The 26422-nt window shown below is 41.5% G+C and overlaps 3 protein-coding genes across 3 annotated transcripts in view; 2 read left to right on the forward strand and 1 right to left on the reverse strand.

Annotated features, from left to right (window-relative positions):
• Window positions 1–26422, forward strand: part of LOC146454971 (uncharacterized) — a 394059-nt gene that overhangs the window by 126527 nt on the left and 241110 nt on the right. The window lies entirely within an intron of this gene.
• LOC146454976 (uncharacterized) overlaps window positions 1–26422 on the reverse strand; it is a 234456-nt gene that overhangs the window by 44506 nt on the left and 163528 nt on the right. The gene's annotated exons all lie outside the window — the stretch shown is intronic.
• Window positions 366–26224, forward strand: LOC146454979 (uncharacterized). The gene is made up of 8 exons (XM_085094855.1): window positions 366–1543; window positions 2428–2598; window positions 5874–6497; window positions 7575–7694; window positions 14348–14461; window positions 23365–23481; window positions 24554–24805; window positions 25800–26224. The coding sequence occupies exons 1-8, from the start codon at window positions 1120–1122 to the stop codon at window positions 26123–26125; spliced, it is 2148 nt and encodes a 715-aa protein (XP_084950981.1). The 5' UTR covers window positions 366–1119; the 3' UTR covers window positions 26126–26224.

Here is a 26422-nt window from a genome sequence, read left to right on the forward strand (position 1 = left end):
AAAGAAGGAGTTATGTTACAGGTGCAGTGTGCTTGTTTTGGCCCATGACACTACTAGACGTCCGGAGATTCCATCGGAATCGATGTGTTTCCAATGGATCCAATGGACTCCATCGGACGACTTTCCAACTCTCCTTAAAGTATTGTTTACACTCCCAGTTTCATCTTATGACTAGACATCCGGTGACTTAAATAAACTAGACTGTACTTCCGGTTTTATTGTACAACTAGACTTCAATGCCCTAATAGCTTGGGGTGCAAACCACACACTACGTACAGCAATCGAAATTTATTAAACCAAAACCACAAAAACGCAAGCATTAAATCTGAATGAATTAGCCAATTAAGCTTAAACCAGTGCACCATTAAAGTAAGAGCCGAGTTGGTTCTAAAGAAACTATGTTGCTGCGTTGGTGAACAGTGGAAACTCAGAATGTTTGGTTTTATCAACAGAGTTGATAATGCATTCTGGCCACAGCACTGAGATTCGATTGCTGACGTTTCGGACGTTATCCCTTCGTCAGAGCGAATTAATGCTGATTTTTGCTTCTTCTACTGTAGTTACATTTTTTACTCCTTCCGCGATCTCAGCATTGTGTTTGGTGAGATTTCAAATGTACCATTTAAATGATTTAAGCCAAAACTTAATATCTTAAGTCGGCAAGTTATGATTGTCTGAGTGAGTGTAATCCTGACAAGGACCGTTGTTGATGACATTGGCATTTCAAAAGCCTGAGTGGAGTTTATCATCCAGTAAAGCGTAATATTTTTGCCAACGATTATGACTTTCTCACAGGTTGGCGACAAGTACCTTGTCACCTGAAATAGTCTTTTTGAGGCTTAAGATCAGCTGGAAAATCGTTCTTAACCCACTTGCAGTCATTTTTTTTTTTTATTTTTTTACTGAAAAGTTCCAGATCCAGTTGCATTTTTTCCTCTGAATGGCTCGTACGGAACCGAGGAGGTCAACAATCGAGTAGCCCGAGGCATCGCAAGTTGGGTTAGTCTGGCTCCAGGTCCTGACGGTAATTCTAACGGATCCTATGAGTTTAAAGGCGCATTAAATAGCTCCATCAAGTTTTCCAACCTCCCTGGAGGACCTTTAGATGTGCGTTACTCAATGACGGTGGCATGCTGGTTGTACTACGATAACCAAGATGGACCTATCTTCACTTACTGGACAAGAGGTAAATATGGGGTAGTGATACGGATACACAATGGGAAATTCTTTGCCCATTTTAGAAATCGAAATCACTCGCAAACGACCCCCCTTCAGAGCTCCACTCTCAGACATGGCTGGACCTTTGTTGGTGCATCCTATAACCGCTCGTCTGGCGAGGCCAAGTTGTGGGTCGATGGAGTCGAAAAAAGGAAGCGAAGCATTGGAACAAATTTCGACCTCGGGACTCAGGACAACATCACAATGGGAGTGAGGAGGCATTCTGACAGTTACTTCAAAGGCAGGATTACCCAGATGCAGGTGTACAAGCTAGCATTGACTCAAGAACAAATTAAGGCCGTTAAAGAACAAATTAATCGTACAGGTAGGAATGTGTCATTTTTTATTCAAATTACAAAACGGGATAAGAAAAGGCTTACTTGGCGTATTAACACAATGTGTATTGTGACATTTTTAATCGGTTGGATGTAAAGTTAATAATCAATAAAAGTTTAACTGAAAAAAGGAGCGAAGGGAACAAAGAAACTGAGACACCTAACGTGGACAGCTAACATTTGCAAATTATTTATGACACTTGAGACAGGAAATCCCACCCAAAATCACATTTCTCGACCAATCGATCACTAGCCTAACAACGCCACAGTTATAAAGGCTAAAAATAATCGAAGAGCTTTTCAAACTCACGCTTTTTGAAGAGAAAATCCTTGCCAATTCTTGATCGTGTTTCGCCATTTTACTCCAAGTCCCAGGTATCGAACTCAACATTTGAAAACTAAGGGGAAGGTCCGCGCCCTTTCAACCACAAAAATATACTAAGTCTTTGGCGTAAAACATTACCCATAATTTCAGGCTACCCAACTAGAAATCATCCCTAAGACCTACTTTCTACGGCTAAACATTGTCATTTCCTCAAGCAAAGCTCACAATATGTTACCCTTAGTCTCTGCCCGAGTAACTGAAAATTCTCCAACCAATAACCACTACACCACCGCGCCTTCACCGTGAAGGTGACAAAAAGTTTAAACTCCCCATGCCTAATTCGACAAATTTTTACTTGAGTACTAAAGGATTTGAAGGACAAGGCTCTAACTTAGTTAGAAGCCCGAAGAATAATTGGCATATTAAAAATATTGAAACATGGACATAAAGGAAATTCGTACCTGCAAAAGGAATAGAAATTATAGAGCTCTATGCAGCCGGAAACGTATTAGAGGTTTAATTAATCAATGCCTCGTCTTATTTTCTTAGCAATCGATGGTTATTACACCAAATGGAGCGCGTGGTCTGAATGCAATGTTACTTGTGGAGGAGGTTCTCAAACACGAACAAGGGGTTGCACCAACCCTCAGTATGGTGGAAAGAACTGCAGTGATCTGGCGCCAGCTATCGAGACTCAAGATTGTAACCCAGATGCCTGTGGTGAGTTTTTATCCTTTTTAGTCGTAAAATATAATTACCCTAATGTAGTCAATAAACAAGTAACCAAAGAAAATGTTACACAATTATGAAACGTTGATACGGTTGTGTAGAACAAGCTTTCATGTGATAAAAGAGAAAAACAAACAAACAAAAACAAATACTAATGGTAGCTCCAACAGCAAGTACGAAAGGACACCTTGAAACAGACAAAAATATTGTAGCCAGGAAAACATGTTATTAAACAACTTATTAAACAGCACTGGGGGGTTGAGAGTACTAAGAGAGTGTGTGCACTAGGGGGATGATTGAAATAAGTAAGTGTGTGGCATTAGGGGGTTGAGTGTACTAAGTGTGTGGCACTAGGGGGTTTTGTGTGCTAAGAGAACGTGTGGCACTAGGGGGATGAGTGTAGTAAGTGTGTGGCACTAGGGGGTTGAGTGTACTAAGTAAGTGTGTGACACTAGGGGGTTGTGTAGTAAGTGTGTTGCACTAGGGGATTGAGTGTACTAAGTATGTGGCACTAGGGGGTTGAATGTACTAAGAGAGCGTGTGGTACTAGGGGGAATGATTGTACTAAGTAAGTGTGTGGCACTAGGGGGTTGAGTGTACTAAGTGTGGCACCAGGGGGTTGAGTGTACTAAGTGTGTGGCACTAGGGGGTTGCGTGTACAAAGAGAGTGTGTGGCACTAGGGGGATGATTGTACTAAGTAAGTGTGGCACTAGGGGGTTGAGTGTACTAAGTGTGTGGCACTAGGGGGTTGCGTGTACAAAGAGAGTGTGTGGCACTAGGGGGATGATTGTACTAAGTAAGTGTGGCACTAGGGGGTTGAGTTTACTAAGTGTGTGGCACTAGGGGGTTGCGTGTACAAAGAGAGTGTGTGGCACTAAGGGGGTTATTGTACTAAGTAAGTGTGTGGCACTAGGGGGATGATTGTACTTAATAGGTGTGTGGCACTAGGGGGCTGAGTGTACTAAGTGTGTGGCACCAGGAGATTGAGTGCACTAAGAGAGTGTGTGGCACCTGTAAACCATCGTAGCTCTTTGAAATTGTTGCTGGCAAGCTAGGTTTTTCCACCCTAGAAGTTTGAAGAGGTGACCAGCATCTACGTCATAGCTTGAGTAGGTCAAAACACGGGCTGCTCTGTTCTGTAGCTTTTGAACCTTATTCCGTAAGGTTATCCCACAGTTTCCCCAAACAATGTTGAAATAATCAAAGTGTGGCTGTATTAAAGCTTTATATATTAGTTGTAAGGTCGCCTGTGAGACAGGGTGCCTTATTCGTTTTATGGCCCCAATATCAGAAGCGACTTTCTTTGTTACTTTCTCGATATGGCCACTCCAATCAAGTCTGTCATCAATGGTCACTCCAAGTGATTTTGCAGTAGTGACCTGGCTAACTTGAAAATCATTTATTGCAAATGTTGGGGACTCTGTGAGAGTACTTAGCCTCTGCCTAGATCCGATAAGCCTAAACTCGGTTTTAGTCATATTTAGTCATATTTAGAGTAAGTTTAAAGGACTTATGTTACATGTGTAGCGTGATTATTCGACTCAGCTCTTATGTGGAGCGTGCCAGTCTCGACTTAGGGCTCGGTGGACACAGGGCTTTAAAAGAACGAGTCATATTACATGCAGGTAGCGTGCTTGTTTGGTTTCATGACTTAAGAACGATTTATGTCATATGTGTAGCGTGCTTGTTTCGATTTATCGCTTTAAGAACGAGTTATGTTACATGTGTAGCGTGCTTGTTTCGACTCAATTGCTTTTATGAACGAGTCATGTTACATGCGTAGCGTGCTAGTCTCGACTTAGGGCTTAAAGAACGAGTTGTGTTACATGTTAAGCGTGCCAGTCTCGACTTAGAGATTTTTAAATCTTAAAAGAACAGGTTATGTTACAGGTGCAGTGTGCTTGTTTTGTCCCATGGCACGACTAGACTTCCGGAGATTTCGTCGGAATCGATGTGTTTCCAATGTATCCGATGGACTCAATCGAAGTGACAAAAGAAAAAAAAGATAATGACACTACGAAATGACATCTACGGACAGATTGTAGCCAGGAAAATGTAATTATTAGGAGTGTTTAGGCTCAAATTGGTCAGAACGGGTTGATATTCCCCTTTTTCTCATTAATCACTTCAAGAATATATATATTTAGCCAAGCCTAATAGCGGAGCTCCAGTTTTTTTTTTTTTTCATAGCGCGCATTTATAGAAATCTGCTTAGGGTATGAACGTAATAACCTTACCACTTCCTCATCCTTTCTGCAGTTATGATACATTTTTAGTGCATTTGCAGCAAACTGCTCATGAACAATAACAATGTCATACAGAGGGTAATTTTTTTTTTTGAATGCTGTTTTGTTGTAACAGAGCGAAAGTTTTCTTTCCCTGAGTTTCCCTGAAGGCAAAATTTTGGCATGGTTCAAAGATGGGGATAGAAACCACTCACTACGTACAGCATTCGAAATTTAATATACCAAAACCACAAAAACGTAAGCATTAAATCTGAATGAATTAGCCAATTTAAACTTAAGAGAGTGCACCATTAAAGTATAAGGGGATTGGTTCTAAAGAAACTTTGTTGCTGTGTTGGTAAGCAGTGGAAACTCACTGTTTGGTTTTATCAACAGAGTTGATAATGTATTTTGGCCACAGCACTGAGATTCGATTGCTAACGTTTCGGACGTTATCCCTTCGTCTGAGCGAATTAATGCTAATTTTTACTTCTTCAGCTGTAGTTACATTTTCTATTTCCTATCGAAATCTCAACACAGTGCTTGGTGAGATTGTAAAATGTACGATTTAAATGGCTTGAGCCAAAACTTAATATCTTAAGTCGGCAAGTTATGATTGTCTGAGTGAGTGTCCTGTGTCCTGAGTGTAATGTATCGATAGTGTTGTCTACCGGAAGTTGTGTTAGCGGAAGTTCTCGCATTCTGTAAACGTGCAAAGGATCATGGGGTTTTGTGTGGGCCATGCTTTCTGGTGTCATGGCGGCTGAATAAAGTGTAGTTCTTTTCATAGTTAAATCTGGTCTATTATTCGGCCATCCGGGCGTCATTGTTATACTGAAAAGAACCGTCGTTGATGACATTGGCATTTCGATAACCTGAGTGGAATTTATCATCCAGTTAAGTGTTATATTTTCACCAACGATTACGACTTTCTCACAGGTTGTCGACAAGTACCTTGTCACCTGAAATAGTTCTTTTTGGTTCTAACATCAACTGGAAATCGTTTTTAACCCACTTACAGTATTTCTTTTTCTAACAAGTTCCAGATCCGGTTGCATTTTTTCCTCTGAATGGCTCGTATGGAACCGAGGAGGTCAACAATCGAGTAACCCGTGGCATCCCAAGTTGGGTTAGTCTGGCTCCAGGTCCTGACGGTAATGCTAACGGCTCCTATGAGTTTAAAGGCACATTTAATAGCTCTATCAAGTTTTCCAACCTCCCTTTTGATGTGCGTTACTCAATGACGGTGTTGTGCTGGTTGTACTACGATAGCCAAGACGGACCTGTCTTCACTTACTGGACAAGACAAAAACGTCAATTCGTGATAAAGATAGTCGATGGGAACGTTGTTGCCCGTTTTAGAAACGGAGATCACTTGGGAACGTACCCGCTAAGGAGCTCCTCTCTCAAACCTGACTGGATCTTTGTTGGCGCATCCTACAACCGCTCGAGTGGTGAGACTAAGGTGTGGGTTGATGGAGACGTAGTTGGGGAGGAAAACATTGGAAAAGATTTTGAACTCGGTACTCAGAACAACGTCACAATGGGAGCGTGGAAGTCTAATGGCAGTTACTTCAAAGGCAGGATTACCCAGATGCAGGTGTATAACCTAGCTTTGACTCAGGGACAAATTCAGGCCATACAAGATCAATTTTCACGTTCTGGTAAGAATGCAAGTCACTCTTGCTGCTGCTGTTGTTGTTGTTGGTCGGGCTATTTTCATTGCTGTTGTTTGTTTGTTTGTTTGTTTGTTTTTTTTTTTTGTTTTGTTTTTTTTCATGAAATCTAAAACTTGGCAGATATGTTCGTTGCAATGAACATTACTACTTATTTATTTTGAATTCAAGTTTTCACCTCGTAAATGAATTTGTGGTGAGTTTTTTGGAAAGGACTTCGGTGCGTAAACGAATCACTCGCTCAATTGCTAAATAAATGACTGTCTCAGGTCTGCTAGCTGGTATGTAAGCTTCATTTTTATTTCACCTTCAGTCACGTGTTTTAGCAAAAGTGTGACTTGTTCTTTAGGACATGCGTGTCAGCAACTTGTTTGAAAACAAATACTTCTACAGCATTTGATAATTCAACGAAACTTGACTTGCAATGTGGACAAGGTTATGGCACATTTGGCCTAACTGCTGTGTCACCAACAGCAGCAAAGCAAGGAGCGAGTTGAAGAATACTCCAAATAAGCGCAACTTAACTCCCTTTTTGCACAAACGGTGACAAAGAATTTATAAAAAGTGGACAACAAGCATTCAGGGTATTTAACAATAGATTTATAATTAAACGTGTGTGTATCGAGTTATCATGCACGTGGAAAGTTTCAAGAACACGAGAGAAGCATAAGAGTACGCCTCGACCAACTCTAGATTCTTCAGTGCTAAACTTCTTGGGTGCACGTGCATCATAACTCAAACTCAATACACGCACAGGTAAATGCATAAACCAATTGTTTTATAACATTGCCAGTTGCACGCAGATATACGACAAACAATTTTCTTGACATCTAGAAATATAACGGCAACGATACCACTGCGATCGATGTTAAAAGCCGAACTACCAGTAGCCTCTTTAAGTAGGGTCGTGACCGTAAAATGGATGGAGCGGAACCCAGATTGGAATTTTGAAATCATGTTATGCTGTTGTACTGTAGTTTTACTTTTCAACACTCTACCCACTGCAGATATTACTTAGATAGAGCAATAGTTGTTCATATCGTTCGAACTTCACTTCTATTGCAGCCACTGACATTTGCGTTACACCAGACCTTTGTCAACATGGAGGAAAATGTATCAAACATGGCGATGGCACTTACAGTTGTAAATGCAAGGTCGGATTCACAGGGCCGCAATGCGAGCACAGTAAGTTATTGTACTTTGTATGGTTAGCCTGTTACCTTCATCCAAGCATTTAAAAGAGGTAATAGTTGTCCACATTTAAAATAAAAATATACATCGGAACGTATAGGCCACAATAAAAACCCGCGTAAAAACGGCGAGTTAAGAACCTCGGGGCTGCAATTTGGCCAAATAAGCATCATTAATATAAAAAACCACTACAGCCTGACAAAAAATGAAACGGGTTTTTGAACAAGTAAAATTTACTTGCAACATAAATGCAACAAAAGGTGAAATATTGTAACTTGTAATGCTCCTGACAATAATTGTCTTTTGGTTTTGATATAGTCAGATCAGGATCAGTTGCATTTATGCTACAGTTTTAAAGTGGAAATGTCCCCCAAATTTTTCTCTCAGTTTTGAAGTTTCGATACTTGTGAAAAACGATTTGACGAAAAAAAAACTTATTAAAAATGGATGAAAATATTTTTTTTTCAACACAAAATATCCACTTTTTTTTTTCAAAAAATGTCACTGGGTCTGGAACCTTATTAACCATATAACGGCGTCACCTTACTTGATATTGTTCCCGAGAGTGTTGTGTTTTCGCTGGTTACAAATCACTTCTAAAGTTCGCATCGAGCACCATTATTCGCTTTAGTAATATTGGAAATGTTTTCGAGTCTTTCAAAAGCCCTGGCAAAAAAAAAAAAAGAACAAGCAAAGGAGAAAATTTTTAAAAGTCGTCACGGGTCGTATCAAACCAGGTTGAGAAATGACTAGCTTAAATGACGAAGATTTGCCGTGTTGTGCATGCCGTAAGCAAGTACGTTGATTTTCGACAATTGCACATTAGCTGCAGTGGGAGCAATTGTGTGTTGAGATTTGTAAGAATTTTGAGAAAAGCTTCCTTTTCATCTCATAGCTTTTACGATCGGCGAAACTACCACTACAACCAAACCTGATGATTAATTTGGTGGTTACACAGCCTACAGGAAGCGAATGCACTTTGTTATTGAATTCCTATTTCGCACATGTGTTAAGATAGAGAAAGAGCATATAAACTCAGGGTAAATAACGAGGTACGGCGTCTCATTATTATGAACGTGCGAGCAAACCTTTCAGGCGCGGATCCAGGATTTTGAAATGGGGGGTGAATTTTTGTAATAATGTAATTTTTTATAGAGCCAAAGCCTGGTTGAGGTGTTTGAGGTCTGTGCAGCGAAGAGCTCTCAAGGAGCTTATTAACGTTAACAACAAAGAAATTATTCTCAAAAAAGCAGATAAAGGCAGAACAACCGTCGTTATGAACGGAGAAAACAAAATCAATGACGAACAGAAACAATTGGATGATAGAAATAACTGTCAGCCACTAGACGAACCAATGGTTAGAGACACATCCCAGAGAGTTAAACACCTCATTAATGCCCTTCATCAAGCAGGGTGCATAGACGAAATGACGGTTAAATGGTTTAACCTAACACCAAATCCGCCTCGAAGCCCAGTGTTTTATACCCTCACAAAAATTCACAAACCGACATTAGTCGGAAGTCAAGACCTATCATATCTGGGTGTGATGGCCCAACAGAAAGCCTATCATCATTCGTAGACGAACTACTTCAGCCAATAGCACAAATACAGGACTCGTTTCTAAAAGATACGAGACATTTCATAAGGTTTATTGAAAGCACTAGGGTGCCTAGAAACGCTTTTCTAGTCTCAATGGATGTCACTAGCCTTTACACGAATATCCCACAGGAGGACTGAAACAATCACTATAGTATGCCACGCATACGAGAACTTTCATGCCAATAACCCTCCTATAGCTACAAATTTCCTCAGAGAAATGCTCAGCCTTATACTGAAGGAGAACTCCTTCCAAACACACGGAACTGCCATGGGCACTAAAATGGCAGTAGCTTTTGCCAACATCTTTATGGCATCTATAGAAAAGGAGATCTTAAGGCAGAGCGTTCACAAACCACTAATGTGGAGAAGATTCATTGACGATGTATTTTACTTGTGGGATACAAACAAAGAAGAAATAGAAAATTCATTGAGCAAGCAAATTCGTACCACCCTACCATAAAGTTTACCGCTGAAGTCTCACAATAAGAAACAACATTCTTGGATACAACAGTCTATAAGGGACAGAGATTCGAGAAAGAATCGATTCTCGACGTGCGCACACATTACAAACCTACTAAAACATTTCAGTACACAAACTACAACAGCTGCCACCCAGCAGGCACTTCTGAGGACAAACGCTTCTAAAGTAGTGTTTGACGAAAACATTAAAAACTTTAAAACACGCCTGGTATCGAGAGCTTATCCTAGTAACCTGGTGGATAAAATCCTCTCCGAAGTTAACTTCGCAGAAAGGAAGAACGCTCTTACACAAAAACAGAAAGTGCACAAGAAAATTCTTCCCTTCGTGACACAATTTCAACCATCACTGCCATGTTTGAAAAATATTCTAATGGACACTGAATGGCATTTAATACAAAACCAGCCGCTACGAGGAGAGATATACAAGGAACCTCCCTTTATCTATTATAGAAAAGGGAAATCGCTTAAAGACATGCTTATTAAAGCAAAATTATAAAGGCTTTTATCAACACAATGAGCACACAGCGGGAGTCGTGTAGGTCTGTCAACCCCATTTCAACAGGCTCAAAATGAATAAATTGATTGGTAGAACCAGTCATTGCTAATGCACATTCTCCACCTCAATTAGAGAAATCAAATATTATTTCAATATTTGACGGATAAGGAAAAAAAAAAAGGAAGGGGGCTCAAAAAAAGGGGGGTGAAAATTCACCCATTTCACCTCCCCTGGATCCGCCCCTGCCTTTTAAACCTGAAAAGCGCGGAAACTTCGAGTAGCAGTGCTTCAGCCCTGAATCGCTTTAACTACAATTACTTTGAAGCAATTGTCCCAAAATTCTGAGTCTAACGAAACTTGGGTATTTTACCTCCTTGTTACTGTAAGCAACTAATGCTTATTGGGCGCTCCAGTTCCAAAACTAAGAACGACTGCATACTCTGCGAAGTTGCTTTACTTCTCCAACAATTTTTTGTTTTGTAGTATAGTCATGTCGCATACGCTAATCACGTGACCTTATATGAAGAACGATTGCCCCAGGTGTCGGTAAGCTAATTTTTCCTCGGCGAGAAGCGAAAGTTTCTTCGGAAAATGGAGAAAAAAAGAAAAGAAAGAAATACTAGATAATGCCTTCTCAATATAACAACAATACAAGCCAAAAAGTTCCGTATGACACTATTTAATGGTATGTATCTCTTAAATTTCCTTTAAAATCAGAAAAATTGCATGATATTACGATTTAGATCACATAACAACAACAACAACCGGTTACCTTCAAAAGTTTCAGGATGGCTTGTAAATCCTGCATTGGCGGTAAGAGGTTAAAACCGATCGAAGAAATTTTTGAAGAAGAGCTTAATGCCTGCCTTTATGTTTCTACTCATTTACGAGGACTCCAGTTACAAAAGTTCATCCATGAAATCCGTACGAACGGCGGCCATAATGTTCGTTTCCGTCGCTCGGCACCACTCAGCAAAACATTTGCACTGACAAATGTGCACAGCTCTTACGCTTCTCGATAAGCTTGAAGTTTAAACACGTGAACTGAATGCTTGTGTCAGTGAGGTTGTACCTCGTACACTTGGACATCTGCGAGGAATTCAGTTCAGCATAAAAAAGCCGTCCTTGATCCCTTCCTTCGCTCGGAACCACGCAGCAAAACATTTGCTGAAATGTGCACAACTATTACGCTTCTCGATGGGCTGGAACTTCAAAAGCACTTGAATGCTTGTCTCAGAAAGGTTGTAGCTCGTACACTTGAACGTTTCTTGAATTTGAGATGTCTGGCTGTGTCCGATCTACTTCGCTTTCGATTTTTCATTCAACTCCGTTCGCAAAGAGCTGCGCGTGTCATGTTTCAACCCTGTTGCGAAAAGTCAAGGCTTCCTATATGCGGCTTGTTACTGTATTTTTAAAAGTTTGGAGCTTGTATAACGGCTTATCTGAATCGTTTGCTAACATAATGCAGTTGAGTTTCTGTATTCAAACAATTTATAGTACCCTAGTCAAAATCTTTTTGCGGGTTGTTAAGGAAGGACGGTGCCTCCTAATATGGATATATTTGTGCTTCGTTTATGACTATACAGGAGCAGGTGGAATCGGTAGAGAAAACTGGGGGTAACAAGTATTTTTTCAGGGAAAATAAAGCATGAAAGCTTTAAAACTGGCAAAACAGTAAAAGACATTTCTTTATCCAAATAGAAGCTTAATTATATCTGAAAATTATTGCTGACACCTAAATTTCGAGATGTGCAAAACACTTGCGCGTTAGCAAAAGGAGGCATCATTGTCAACTGACGTTCTGAGAACGTGCTGAGATGAATTCATCTTCAATCATGACATGGTACTGCGGAGGTAAGTTTTCAATATCCGCAACGCACTGAATGCATCATCGTTGTCAGAAAATCTCACTCCAAATCCGATCTTTTTAGCGTTCAAGTTTAGCTTTCTAACACAGAATCGGCTTAATCGGGGCAAGACAGGGTTTTAAATTGATTTTTCATCTTCATTCTAGATTGCTGCAAAGCGAATTACGCCGATCGAACATCTGGATTTTTTTTATGACTCTCGAGACCGGAAATCCCACCTAAAATCGTACTTCTCGACTAATCGATCACTAGCCTGACAACACTACAGTTATAAGAGCGAAAAATATTCGAATAACTTTTCAAACTCACGCTTTTTGAAGAGAAAATCCTTACCAATTCTTGCTCGTGTTTCGCCATTTTACTCTACGTTGTTAGCTATTGTTTAATTTAGACAACATAAATTTGCACCCCCAAGAAAGTAATTGTGTAACTGACACAGATGAATGACCACCCGAAGCCACAGGTCACCCAGACTTACGGTAAACGAAAAAATGGGTGATTCAATGTTCTCTCAGGATTCCTCTCACCCGGGAAACAAAAGAAAGGTAACATTTTTCGAAGGGGGTGCGTTGTTTCATTGCTGTTTATCAGTCATTTATACCGGAAAAGCGATATTTGTGGTCATCTGCCTGTAAAAGAAAAAAAAAGTGAAAAGAACTAGCTAAAGGATGTAGTGATCTTCATCAGTAAGTCTACTGATATTGTTTTGTAAGATCTTATCCCCCCGCTAACGCTCCAAACAACACCCGGCGCGCAAACGAATTCGCGAATAAATAAATTAACAGGATTTTAGCACGGGAACAAGAACGTACCTAAAGGTATCGCTATCTTAATTGTTGTTGTCGTTGTTGTTACCTTGAGTATGTACCTGTTCAGTAATCAAACATTTGATCATTTCACCCTGTTCCACCGCCTAAAATGTCCATGACATTGCATTGCGTAACGAACGAAAAGCTGCCTGCAATGGAAGATAGACTGTAAGCGCCGACATTTTTTAGCCATCCTAACTAGCAGCAATCAGATTTAATACTTTCGTGTACTATAAACCAACCAATACTTCACAAATGACTAAGCCGTCGAAGAAGATGCAGTCGTGAAGAAACGCGCCGAAAGTTGATCAAAGATTCGTATTCGACAACTGAATGCGTTAACAGTTTGTGCAGTGTACATCGGACATTACAAACAGAGCTCAAGCTTATACGACGAACGACCAGAGAATCGGACCTAAATGGCCTTTCGACCTGTCTTTCACAGCATTATATTAGGTTAGAACATTTCGAAATTTTTTTCTTTGTGCTTATTTTAACCTAATATGGGTATGTGCACGGACTAAAATTTGTTTGCCCCCCAACTTCAAAGTTTACCGCGGGAGGTCAAATATTTGCGTTTTTTACGGACTTTGAAAAGCTCTCGCGTCGCTCTTAATCGTTTGCCCAAAGAAATTTTTGCAGAAATCTATAGACCATCCTTTTAACATTCAACCACCAGAAGTTTAATCCATTTGAAGGGTTTCGCACATCGTGAAAATTAATTTTATTCAGAAAGTACTTTTACTGCAGTGAATTGTATTCCTTCGAAATTAAATTATTTCGTATACTCAGAAAATCACATTTTTTTCCCAAAATCATTTAGAGATTGTAAAAAAAAGGATGTGAGTGTTTTTAACGCGGTGGAATGATTGTTTTAGCACGCGAGACTCTCAAACCCGTGTAAGCGCCTCAAATGACGATTTTAATGGATTTTCGTTATTTGCAGTTTTCTTTGAAGTAAAAAGATATTTCACTGAAAAAAACTATGCAGTCATTTTAGTAATATCCTAGCCAGTACTTCTACGTTGAAATAGATTACTCGGAGTTAATGGGAGAACTCCAGATCATAGGCACATCAATTCCTTTCACGAACAACTTCGCAGTCGGTAAGAAAACTATTATACGGCATTACATGACGTAATAAAATCTTGCATTACAAAATACGTACCAGACAACACAACCTATCCACAGAAGTTATATTTCTATATAACAGTGGCAATACACACATTACTGATGAAAATATACTATCACAAAGAATTACGCTTTGCTACTTAAATTTGTGAGGGTCATTGTATTGCGGCACTCGATTTCTTCCTTTTTGTTGTTTTTTTTGCTCATGCGAAATTTGTTCCCTTTGAAGTTTGAAAATTTCACATTTTTAACATTACCTTGCAGAAATTCGATCATGTGATTCGAGTGCGTGCTTGAATGGGGGAAGCTGCACTGATGAACCAGGAGGAAGCTACAGATGCCAATGCAAGAGCGGATACGGTGGTCCAACATGTGAAGGTTTGTACGGGAATATTTCCTTATGCTTGGAAACTATCCAAAGAAGGTCTAAAGACTGATCCTAGTAATTAAAGACCGATTTCAGTTCTGCCTGTTGTTAGTAAACTAATTGAAAGAGTTGTTTTTAACCAACTACATAATTGTACCAATGAAAATTATTTGGGGACTGGGGACTGCCATGGCGGAGTGAGGACGCTTCTAAAATCGCTGCCGCAAAATTTGTTCTTGAGAGCTCTTATATGGCCGAATTTTTAAGCAGACTTAAACGTAAAGAAAGGGGAAGCAGCAGCTCTACTGACAGCGAAACGTTATCTCCACAAGAGAAAGAATTTGTGATACAGACGAAGTTGCAGCAGCGGACATGTCGAAGAACGTCGCTTCGAGGCTACAACTGATACTAGAAAAGCTTGAAATAATGGATAAGAAAATGGAAGACGTCATAGAGAAAGTAGAGAGTTTAGAGAAGGCTATGATAGGCGTTCAGTCAGAAGTCACTGCCCTAAAGGAAAGAGTGGTATCGATCGAAGGCGAAATAAAAGAAATGGACAATTTCCGCAGCCTTTTGTATCTTATTATTGATATTGGTGTTAATTGTAGATGTGTGTGTGTGTTCTGTACTTGTATCATTTTCATTTGTGAATCTCTAACTAAATAAAATGAAATAAAAACTATTAAAATACAAAAAAGAATTGAAAATTATTTGTTAACTGAAACTCAATCTGGCTTCAGACCCATGTTTTCTTCTGAGACAGTTTATTGGAGGTCACAAATGAACTGTATTGGAATTTGGAAAAAAAATATGTTATAGGTGGCATAATATTTCTAGATTTGAAAAAAGCCTTTGACACCATGATTTTACCATGATATCCTGTTAGGAAAGCTTAGGACCTGCGAGGTCGGCTCCCAATTTATTGACTGGTTTCAGTCCTATCTGTTTGGCCAAAGACAGGTGACTTTTATGGATGGAGTACAATCTGATTTCTGTAATCTGACATGTGGCATTCCACAGGACTCTATACTATTCTGGGAACTTTGCTATTTTAATTCCATTTGTAACAGTGGATAAACTCTCCTTTAATAGCGTAACGAAATAACAACAACAACTGCGCTACAAAAATGGCCCACCTCACTCGCTCTACTGCACGTGTTCCTCGCCCCGAAGTCCTGGGGCGAGACTAGTCAAGTCTCTTAGCAACGTTACACACCCCCCCTCCCTAGTGGAGGAAGGGCATTATCAATGTCCTTCCCTACAAGGAAGTCTCCCATCCAGGCAGGAGCTTGTCGGTTCCTGTTTGAACGTCTCGGTCGCTGGTCTGACTCACGGTCAATAACTGCGGCATTCTCCGTCGGCGCCAGATCCCCAGGTAAGGCGTCTATACCACGAGCCGTCGGTGGCTCCATCACAACACGCTCTTCAACATTCAGATCCACAGGAAGGCCTGCGACCCCCTCGACATCATGCGACATTGGCTGAAGCTGAGCAGGTCTCGGAGAGTACGGCTTAAGACGATTAAAGTGCACAATCGTTCTCGTCTTCCGTCTTTCCCGTGTGGGTGCCACCTCCTCGCACTGGATCCTGTACGTGACATCAGATATGACCTCCACTACTCGCCATGGTCCGGACCAGGGGCGATAGAACTTCCGGTGTAACCAACGGGGAACAGCCTTTTCCTCCAGCCATACCAGATCACCCTCTCGGTACGGCTTGGAGTTTCCCTTGCAGCGTGCATCGTACACATCCTTCTGGTGACGGAGGTTGACCCTCAGATTTTCAGCCACTCGTTCGTACACTCCCCTAAGGATTTCATGCTGATTCTTGACGAAAGATGGGTAATCAGAAGGTCGCTCTGATGGAGGTCCCCCTCTCATTGCATCAATAGGCAATCTCAGCTCCCTGCCGAACATGAGCATGCTGGGGGAGAAGCCGGTCGTTTCATGGGTGGATGCTCGCAAAGCCAGGAGGACTTTAGGAAGATACTGATCCCACTCCTTCTGCTCCCCTGCAATCTTGGACATAACACTGGTAACTGTGCGGATAAGCCGTTCTGCTCCCCCATCACACTGAGGATGGTATGGTGTTGTCCTCTGTTTGACGGACTCAATCAAGCTGCATAAGCCGCGGAACGTCCGAGACTCGAAATTACGTCCCTGGTCACTAAGCACTCCTCGAGGGCAACCAAAACGACATACAAAGTTGTTCATGACAACTTGCGCGACCGTGCCAGCCTCTTGATCAGGCAAGGCGTATGCTTCGGGCCACTTGGTATACATGTCCACCACAACAGCAACAAACTTGTTTCCTCTGTCAGTCTCTGGAAGAGGGCCGAGAATATCGATCTGAATCCTCTCCAGTGGGTAGCCCGTCTTAATAGATTGCATCGGTGCTCTCGCCCGTGGAATCGGACCATTCCTGGAGCCACAGGTGTGACACGTTCGACAGTACAGTTCAATATCCGCAGTGTGGCCAACCCAGTAGAAGCGTTTCCGCACACCATCTGTTGTCTTACGTACTGACAGGTGTCCGCACTGGTCATGTAACTCCTGCAGCACATCGCCCTTTAACTGCTGTGGGACACACAACTGTAGACCCTCATGTCCAGTTTTCTCATCAAACCACCGCCGGTATGACACCTCGTCCTTCAAAAGCAACCGTTCGTACTGACCCCATAGAGACCACGTATGTCGGTCAGCCCCACCCATCTCTTCTTTAGGCGGTCTCCCTCCTTCCTTAAGCCATTGCAGCACTAAATTCAAATGCTTGTCCTTGGACTGCTCTGTTCTAAGGTGAGCATCGGACCACAGCGGGTATGGGTGTCCGGTTTCCGACTGGTTCCTATCCTGAGCGGAAGTTGTAGTACCATTACTGGTAGTCGCTCCAACAGTCAATGGTGCACAAGGGTTGCTTGACTCATCCAGGGTGTCAGACGTGGGGTTTTCTGGCCAAGGTCTACGGGATAGACCATCAGCATTAGCATGTAACCGGCCTAACCGATGCTCTATGTTCATGTCGAACTGTTGAAGGTACTCAATCCATCGGGCTTCCTGCGGTTTTGGATGCTTGAAGTTTTGAAGCCACACTAACGATCGATGATCCAGACGAGCAACAAACTGCCTGTTGACCAAATATGGGTAGAATGTTTCTGTCCCGAACACTAGCGCATACATCTCAATCTTGGTTGGCGGCCACTTTCTCTGTGATTTTGTCAAGGCCTTAGCGGCATATGCAATTGGGCGCTCCTCACCATCTTGCACCTGAGACAACACAGCTGCAACGCCGGTTGTGCTAGCATCGGTGTCTAGTATAAACGGAAAGTCAAATCTTGGGAATGCAAGGACCGGTGCTTCACAAAGGGCTTGTTTCAGGGTGTCGAAAGACCTCTGACAGTCGCTGGACCACACAAAATTCCGCCCCTTCTCCTCAAGCTGGAAAAGAGGACTTGCAAGAGTTGCAAAATCCGGAATAAACTTTCTGTAGTAACCTATCTTTCCCAGAAAAACACGCAACTCAGACACATTGGTCGGAGGTGGCCAGGATTTCACTGCAGAAACCTTTTCGGGATCTGTGGAAACTCCTTGGGCTGACAGGATATGTCCAACAAATGGTACGCGGGGTGGTAGCAGACGGCATTTCTCTGGCTTCACTTTCAACCCGGCCTCCTCTATGAGAGAGAGAGCACGATCTAAGGACTCACAGTGTTTGGCAAAGGTAGCACTAAAGACAAGGACGTCGTCAAAGAATGCCAAGAGTTCTTCCCATGTCATTCCTGCTAAGAGACTTGCAATGTGCCGTACAAAGAAGGGAGCTGCGTTACAAAGCCCAAAGGGTACTCGTTTCCACTGCCAGTGTCCCTGCTTTGTAGAGAATGCTGTTTTCTTCCTGTCATCTGGGTGAATTTCAAACGCATGATAGGCAGAGACAAGGTCCAGGGTTGAAAAAAATTTCGCTCCAGCCAGAGCATCGATCATATCTTCCATCCTTGGAATAGGGTAATGTTCCTTGCCAGTGACACTATTTAGCCTGGGGAAATCAACACAGTAACGGTAAGAGCCATCCTTCTTAGAAGCTAAGACGACTTGAGCACTCCAAGGACTGGTAGACGGCTCTATCACATCTCTCTCAAGCAACCTGTGCGTCTCCTTGCTTATGTACTCCCCCTGTTGAGGTGAAAAGCGGCGCAGTGGCAGTCTCGCAGGAGTTGCAGTTCCGGTGTTAATTCTAAGTTGTGCCTTAGCACAGTGGCCAATATCGTGTGGTCCCCTGGATACTGCATTAGAGTGCTTGGCCATGATTTTCCACACGCTCAGCTTCTGATCTTCCGTTATCTGATCGTTATCTATAGGGAACAGTTGCCTCATCTCGTCAACTACAGCCCAACCCGGTTCCAATTCAACTGACAATGCATTGCAATTCATTGCTCCTATATGGCTGTCATCAGAGGTGGACTCAACCCTGTAATTTCGCCCTGTGGGTATTGCTTGACCCCTCTCTACGGCTGGACAGAACTCTCCCACACTTGTGTCCGTGTAGATCGTACCTGGTTGATCAGAGTAGTTGTAGAAACGAACTGGGACTGATCCGTTACTGACTGAGGATAGAGTACTAGGCACTGCAATTGGGAACCTTTCAAAGAATTTATCCATGGGTTCAAGGACACCCTGAATTCCCTCCAAGTTTGCCCCATTAACCTGGCACATGAGATCAACTTTGCGGTCTGGCTGAATTGTAACAGTTTCTACCAGGGAGACTCTGTGCACCCCCAACTTGCTTCATCTCTCAATTTAACCTCTCTGTTTCCAGCGTGAAGGATTCCCTTGCTAAAATCGACAACACACCCATTGTCCTTTAAAAAGTCCACTCCAAGTAGGGCACTCTGCTTGAGGTTGTCACAGATATAGAAAAGCTGTTTAGTTTTTATCCCCTTGAGGGCTGTGTCTAGTTCCATAGTTCCCAAGATGTCCAGCTGTGAGCCCTCAGCACCCACGACCTTGGACCCAACCTTCCCTAGGGTGTCGGTTAAGCCAATACACTTAAAAACTTCATTGCTCAAAATACATATTGGGCTACCACAGTCCACTACTGCACTCACAGGGACCCCTTGGATCTTGCAGTCAAGTAAAAACACGTTAGATTGGATGGAGCTTATACGTATCACCGGTACTTGGTCTTCGGGCGGGGAGCGACTCACGTTTACGATCTGTCCCCCGCCCTGCGGAAGTTTCCCTGCGGGCAATCTCTCTGGAAATGGTACGCAGACCCACATGACCAACACCCTCTACCCCTGCCATTAGCCCATCCGAATTGGGGGGGCCTGTAGTTCCTTTGAACGCCACTTGAAGGGATAACATTAACCACTGCTTCGGCTGCTGCCTTTGCGGTAGCGGATGCAATCATAGTCGAAAGTTCTGGGGCCCAGCCTGGTAGAGATAGATTTTGCACCCGGGAAGCTTCTTCATCAAGGGTGGACACTTCGCTTACAACCCTTTCTCTCATTCTAACTGCTCTGAGTTCTAACGCTTCGAGCTCTAGAGCTTCTGACAGGGCTTTATCTAGGGTCGAGGGTTTAGAGCGAATTACGTCCTTTGCAAGTGTTGCCGCAATAGCATCAGTGAAATGATCTATACAAGCTTGTTCCAAGCTAGCCGTGCTCAAGGTTGGGTAGGCCTTCCCGCACAGGCGTTTAATATCAATGCTTAAATCTAGCAAAGTTTGTCCCACCTTCCTTCGTCGAGCCTTGAGCGTAGCTTTGGCGGCTCCGGGAACCTGACGCATGCCGATTTTCTTGCGAAGAGCCTCCACCATGCACTCGTAAGAGCTCTTGTCACTCGACGAGAGTTGGGACATAACCACACGAGCTTTTTCCTTCATGCACAAGATTAGCTGATTTGCCTTTTCCTCGTCGTTCCAACCGTTCATCCTCGCACACGCCTCAAATTGGTCCAAAAACGCTTGGAAGTCCGTGTCGTTGCCACTTCCCGAAAATTTTTCAGGCTTCACTCTCGTCGCCGCCGGCGATTGTCTCACGCGCTGCTTAGTTTCTACTTCCGATACCCTCTCCAACGCTTCCTTCGCCGATTCCCTCGCTTCGTCCCTCTCACTGATTAGCTCGGACTCCCGTTTCTTCAGTTCACCGATCTGGCGGACCACCCGTTTGTGTTCTTTCTCCAGGGTTTCAAGGTTCTCTTGAGCTTGTCGAAATTCTTCGCTAGTCGATTTCAAAGTTGCTTTCGCCAGCTTCAACTGCATGGTTAGTCGTTCGATTACATCTTCCAGAATTTCCCTCGAGGCCATTTCGTCGATCCCACCGCTGCCACCAGTGTAACAGTGGATAAACTCTCCTTTAATAGCGTAACGAAATAACAACAACAACAACTGCGCTACAAAAATGGCCGACCTCACTCGCTCTACTGCACGTGTTCCTTGCCCCGAAGTCCTGGGGCGAGACTAGTCAAGTCTCTTAGCAACGTTACACATTTATATCAATGATCTCCCATCATGTAATTGTTTTGAAAACCGAAAATGTATGCAAATGATACTACTCTTACCTCGTCTACGGAGGACCTATGTGTCCATGAATTGTGATATGAAATCAGTTCAATCACAGTTGATAGCAAATAAGTTGACTTTTGAAAGTCAATAAAACAAAGTACATGCTCATAGGGAGTGAACTTAAACTATCCCAAATTCAAGAAAAGTTTACTGTTAGGGTCAGTAATATACCACTTGCGCGGCTTGTCGAATATAAATCACTTGGAGTTCACATTGATGATTCTCTTTCATGGCATCCACATATTGACGCTATCTCAAAGAAAATTTAGGCCGCTCTTGCAGTCTTCAGGCGTGTTAGTCCAATCGTACCACTAAAAACCAGACAAAATATGTACAATGCACTTGTAACGCCCTATTTTAATTACTGTAGTCCTGTATGGAGCAATATTGGGAAGGGTTTAACTGACAAACTCCAAAAGCCACAGGATAGGGCTGCTAGAATTGTAACCTTTTCTAGTTATGAGAACCATTCAAGTGATCTGTGGGATGAACATGGTTGGGAAAAGTTAAAATTGCAAAGATTAAAACAGCTGGCTGTTGTTATGTATTAAGTCCACAATAATATATTTCCCCACCGTACTTGTGTCGAATTTCTACTAATGTTTCAAGTATACATTCCTATAACCTTAGAAAATCCTTGTTCAAATTGCTATATCACCAGACCAAGAACTGAGTCTGCAAAAGGGAGTCTACGCTATAGGGGATCTCTTCTATGGAACAAGCTTAAGATTCCCTTAGAGATTAGGCAGCGGCCCAATTCAAACCATTCCAAAATTTAATTCAATGGGAAAGATTTTTTGTGACAAGTTTACTCAGTGAAAATTAACTTTGAAAGTTTTATTGTATTGGTCTTTTAGGTTAGGCAGTTAGGTAACTTGACGAATTTTAGGCTAAATGTACACGACTCCTAGGGAGACCATGTAACATGATCCGATTTCGTGTATAAACAATATTGATTGATTGATTGATTGATTGATTGATTGATTGATTGATTGATTGTGAAGAATCTTCACCTGGAAAAACTAGCGTAGTTAATATTAGCTGTTTCCATTGCGTAATGGTTGGATTCGAAAAGACTCTGAAGATCGATCTCTCGCTATAAAAAGAAAAGATAGCTCTCGAAGAGCTTTAATGATACTTTTTGAGCGTTTTTATTACAATAGAATTGGTAAAAAATGTTTAATCTTGCTTCGTGGAAAAAAATTCAAAGCGATAGTTATCTCATTACTTGGTTTTATGCTAACATTCGTTGATGACCATGTTCGCTCAATTGGTAGAGCACCGGACTACCGTGCGGGAGGTCGTGGATTCAAACTCCGGCCAGACCAACACTCAGGGTCTTTAAATAACGGAGAAAGAAATGCCTTTGCTCGGACATCTGCAAATGGTTAGATTTTCTAGTCTTCACAGATAAGGACGATAAACCGTAGGCCCCGTCACACTGTTCGCAAAGAGTAGGGGACGTAGTTCCTGGTGTTGTGGTCTGGTCTTTGTGTGTATACTCTCATGGTTGGGTGGGTAAATGCTCGGAGATATTAGCTGCAATCAGAGGGTAAATAAAGATGATGATGATGATGATGATGATGATGATGATGATGATGATGATGATCGATATAAATATGGCCGTGTTAGTCGAATGTCACAACTTTCACCTCTCGCTTATGGAACAGATGATGGATAGAACTCTCCATTGAGTACGAGCCCCTTTTGGAAGTTATTGCTCTCAACATGGGGCCAATCGCATTTGCGATAAGTGCTAAAAGTAGGCAAACTTTGTTCTCCCAGATTTATTACAGTTATTAAAACTTATGATGGCAATACATCATACTATAAACATAAAGGGTCATCGTTTATAACTAGCGAATTAGGAGATTTTGAATTATCTGTATTCTCCAGAACGTACAAACTAACAGCTGCATTTCTTGCAAAATTAACAGTCTCGCCAGTGGGTTTCAAGCACAGGATCAGAGTGAGAAAAATTCGAGACATAAAATTGAAAAATATTACATTTTTCCATTCGTACAGATTACTTGGGCTAAAAGGCCGTATTACCAGATCATGGACATAGTTTTTACTTCTAGAAACAACCTCACGGTGGGTGAGAAACCTATTATACGACATGACGTAATACAGTCTTACATCACAAAATAACAGCTACTGTACGTATCCACAGTACTGATGAGTCCTGATGAAAATATGCTATCACAAAGAATTACACTTTGTTAACTAACTCCTGTAAAGATCATGAGATTGCAGCACTTGTACATGTCCCATTTTCTTGTTGATTTGTTTGTTCAAGCAAAAATTTGTTCTCTTTGAAGATTGGACGTTTAGTACTTTAAACATTACCTTGCAGAAAGTATATCATGTGATGCAAGTCCATGCTTGAATGGAGGAACCTGCTCTACCAAGGAAGTGGGAGGCTACAGCTGTCAGTGCAAGAGCGGATTCAGTGGCAAAACATGTGCGAAAGGTAAGGGGAATTTGATGACTGTTGTTTAACACTTTTGTAAACAATTTTAAGCTGGAAAAAGAAGCATTGTTGTTATTACTTGTTAAGACAAAAAGGGCTGGTAATAATTAAAAAGACTTAAAGTTCCTATGGGTTTCTCGTTTTTATGCCTTCACTTTCCATGCAAAGCGCTTGCAGGGTCATTGGCCTCTCGATCTCACCTACATAAAGGTTTGGAAAAAAAGACTTATTTCTGGATGAGGCAAAGTTCCTGCTACTGGAAGTTGCGTTCTGTGCTCTTAATCAGCTTGGCTGGTTAAAATTAAAACAACGCAGGCACTTCCATCGCTGCTTGTATGTTTATAAATGCGTGAATGAATTACATCTCATAAATTAAAATTATCAAGAAACAGCGATGTACATAGATATAGCACACGTTGCAAAAATCATCCTAGACTTCAATCAGTAAAACGGAACTGGGGCAAACAAAGAACCTGTTACCATGCCTTTAAAGACTGGAATGCCTTGAACAGTAACTTGAAGAACTCTGACACCATATGTCAGTTTAGAAAAAAAAATTTAAATCTTTTTATCGATAGTTTACGTTTGTATTTTTTTAATATTTGTCATTTGATTGCTGGCCTTTAATAATTTAATGTTATTTTGGATCAGGACCTCTTTGTAGATCACCCACGGGTTAGAGAGCTTTCCTGTTTAAACATTATTATTATTATTATTATTATTATTATTATTATTATTATTATTATTATTATTATTATTATTATTATTATTATTATTATTATTTTTAAACTATTGAAAGTGAAAAATGAAGTAGGAAATAGAGCAGAAGAGGAGAGAAGAAGAATATTGCGTTGAATTTTTATAAGCTTTGTATTTTTAGGCTGGATAATGCAATGTAAACTGAGAATGTCTTGAGTTGTTATCCATTTCACGATATAAATAGTGTGCAAAAATTGATGTCCAATTATGTTATTGAATTTTATTGCATGCAACCATACTTGTACAGTACGCATAGTATAAGGAAATATTTTGTGCTTGTCCCTTTAAATCGTGTACTTTGACTTTTGTTTAGATGTTCTCGATGCATCTTCCATTCTTGGAGGCCTCGACAGCAAGTACCGGGACCAACTGAACTCTTATTTGGCGCCAGTCCTCCGGAGGTCATCCCGCAGTAGATTTGTGCAGTGTTGGCATGCTCAGACAGATGGCTGGAAAGCATCTACATTTCACAGAAGATGTGATGGAAAGGGTCCCACTGTTACTATAATAAAAGTCGACGACTACATATTTGGTGGATACGCTGACATGTCTTGGTCCAGTCCTCGTAAGTATCATTTGACAGCAGCAAGAGTTCTACTCAGTGATTTAATGACTTAGAAATAGTTTCACAGAATAAGGCTAATTCAGATCAGCTGATTCGCAATAGTTCCATGTCAAATTAAACGTTTAAATAACTTAACCAGTGCGTTGCGTCCCACCCAACCCTTCCCCCTCCCCCCCCCCCCCCCTTCCCCTGCCCCCTACTGGAGAGAACGTTTTTTTTTTTTTTAATTGTTTTAAGTGGTTCAATTATGTGATTGGTTTTACTGTACCGCCTGTTTTTGCATAGCTATCAGCTAGTTTGTCCATAGAGGCCGTGTATACTCTACGGATTATTTGACTGTGTGCACGCGTGCTGTTCCTTGCCGAAGCAGTTAGTTGCTGTGTTTTGCTTGAGTTTTGAAATTCCATGTTTTCCTAGTTGTTTTTGTTTCTTTTCCTTTGCATATCATCCTTTACAATTCCACTAGATCCCGAATATCTACCCTCTGAGCAACAATGGTGTCATGGCAAATTTACTATCTTTGGTTCCAAATGGGACAAAAGAAGCCGCTCTATAGACACCTTGAACATTCCAAGTGCAGTATCTAAAATGTTTTTGATCTACTTACCTCACGGCTGAAGTTTCCTGGTTTCCAGTCACAAAGAGAACACTTAAAATCGATGTCAGGCGGCGAGGATCGGACGAAGAAGGAGACTGGGCAAACAACAGAAATTTGTCACTCCCGACCCAGTCTCCTCGTAATAAGTGGACCGTGCACAAATGTGTATTGAGAATTTTTTTTCTCACCACTTTCTTTGAACTAAGAATTTAAAAAAAAATTAAACAAATGAAATCGTTGACTTTAAACCAACATGCCTGTGGCTATTTTGTATTTGGTCGATATGAAAGGATGAGAGTTTGTAAGTACGTAATCATGTGAATTTATAACTAAGAAATATCAATAGGTACACATGTTATTATAATACTAAGCGAAATGGTTTTGTTTTTTTCCTAGGCATTTGCAGTTATGCTTCATCCAGTAAATCATTTATCTTCTCACTGTATAACATCAAAGGCTACGCTCCCGTGAAGCTGCAGATCAAGTCTTGGCTAGCAAGTTACGCAATATACAGATGCCGTCGTTACGGACCAACGTTTGGTGTTGGACACGACATCTACATATCAAACGACGCAAGGAGCAAACAAAATTCTTACACCAGGTGTGGCTGGTCTTACCGCTTCCTGCAAGGGTATTATCATGGTCGTCACTGTACATTTTATGCAGGAAGCTTCAAGTTCACTCCCACTGATGTTGAAGTATTGTACGAAACAACCACTTAGGACAAACAAACAACAAACTTTGCCTCCCGTTAACCGACCGACCCTTGAAATATTTAAAGTTTAAAATGTTGATGACGCTCAGTGTTTGTATTTTTTAGTTCTCTCAATCTCACCATAGTATCTCCTCTTTTTTCTTCTGAGATCAGGATCTTTCATTATTTATTTGTTTTCTTTTCTAGTTAACCGACCTCACAGTATGTTTGGTTTGCCGTGAAAGGGAATGGCATTATAGGTTAATTGGTACTAGCCACAGACAAGGCGTTATTTATTATTTACTTTCCTTTTTTGTGTTTTTCA

The sequence above is a fragment of the Pavona decussata genome, unplaced genomic scaffold (genome assembly GCF_977016875.1).
Source record: "Pavona decussata unplaced genomic scaffold, jaPavDecu1.1 SCAFFOLD_291, whole genome shotgun sequence".
Classification (NCBI taxonomy): Eukaryota; Metazoa; Cnidaria; class Anthozoa; order Scleractinia; family Agariciidae; genus Pavona; species Pavona decussata.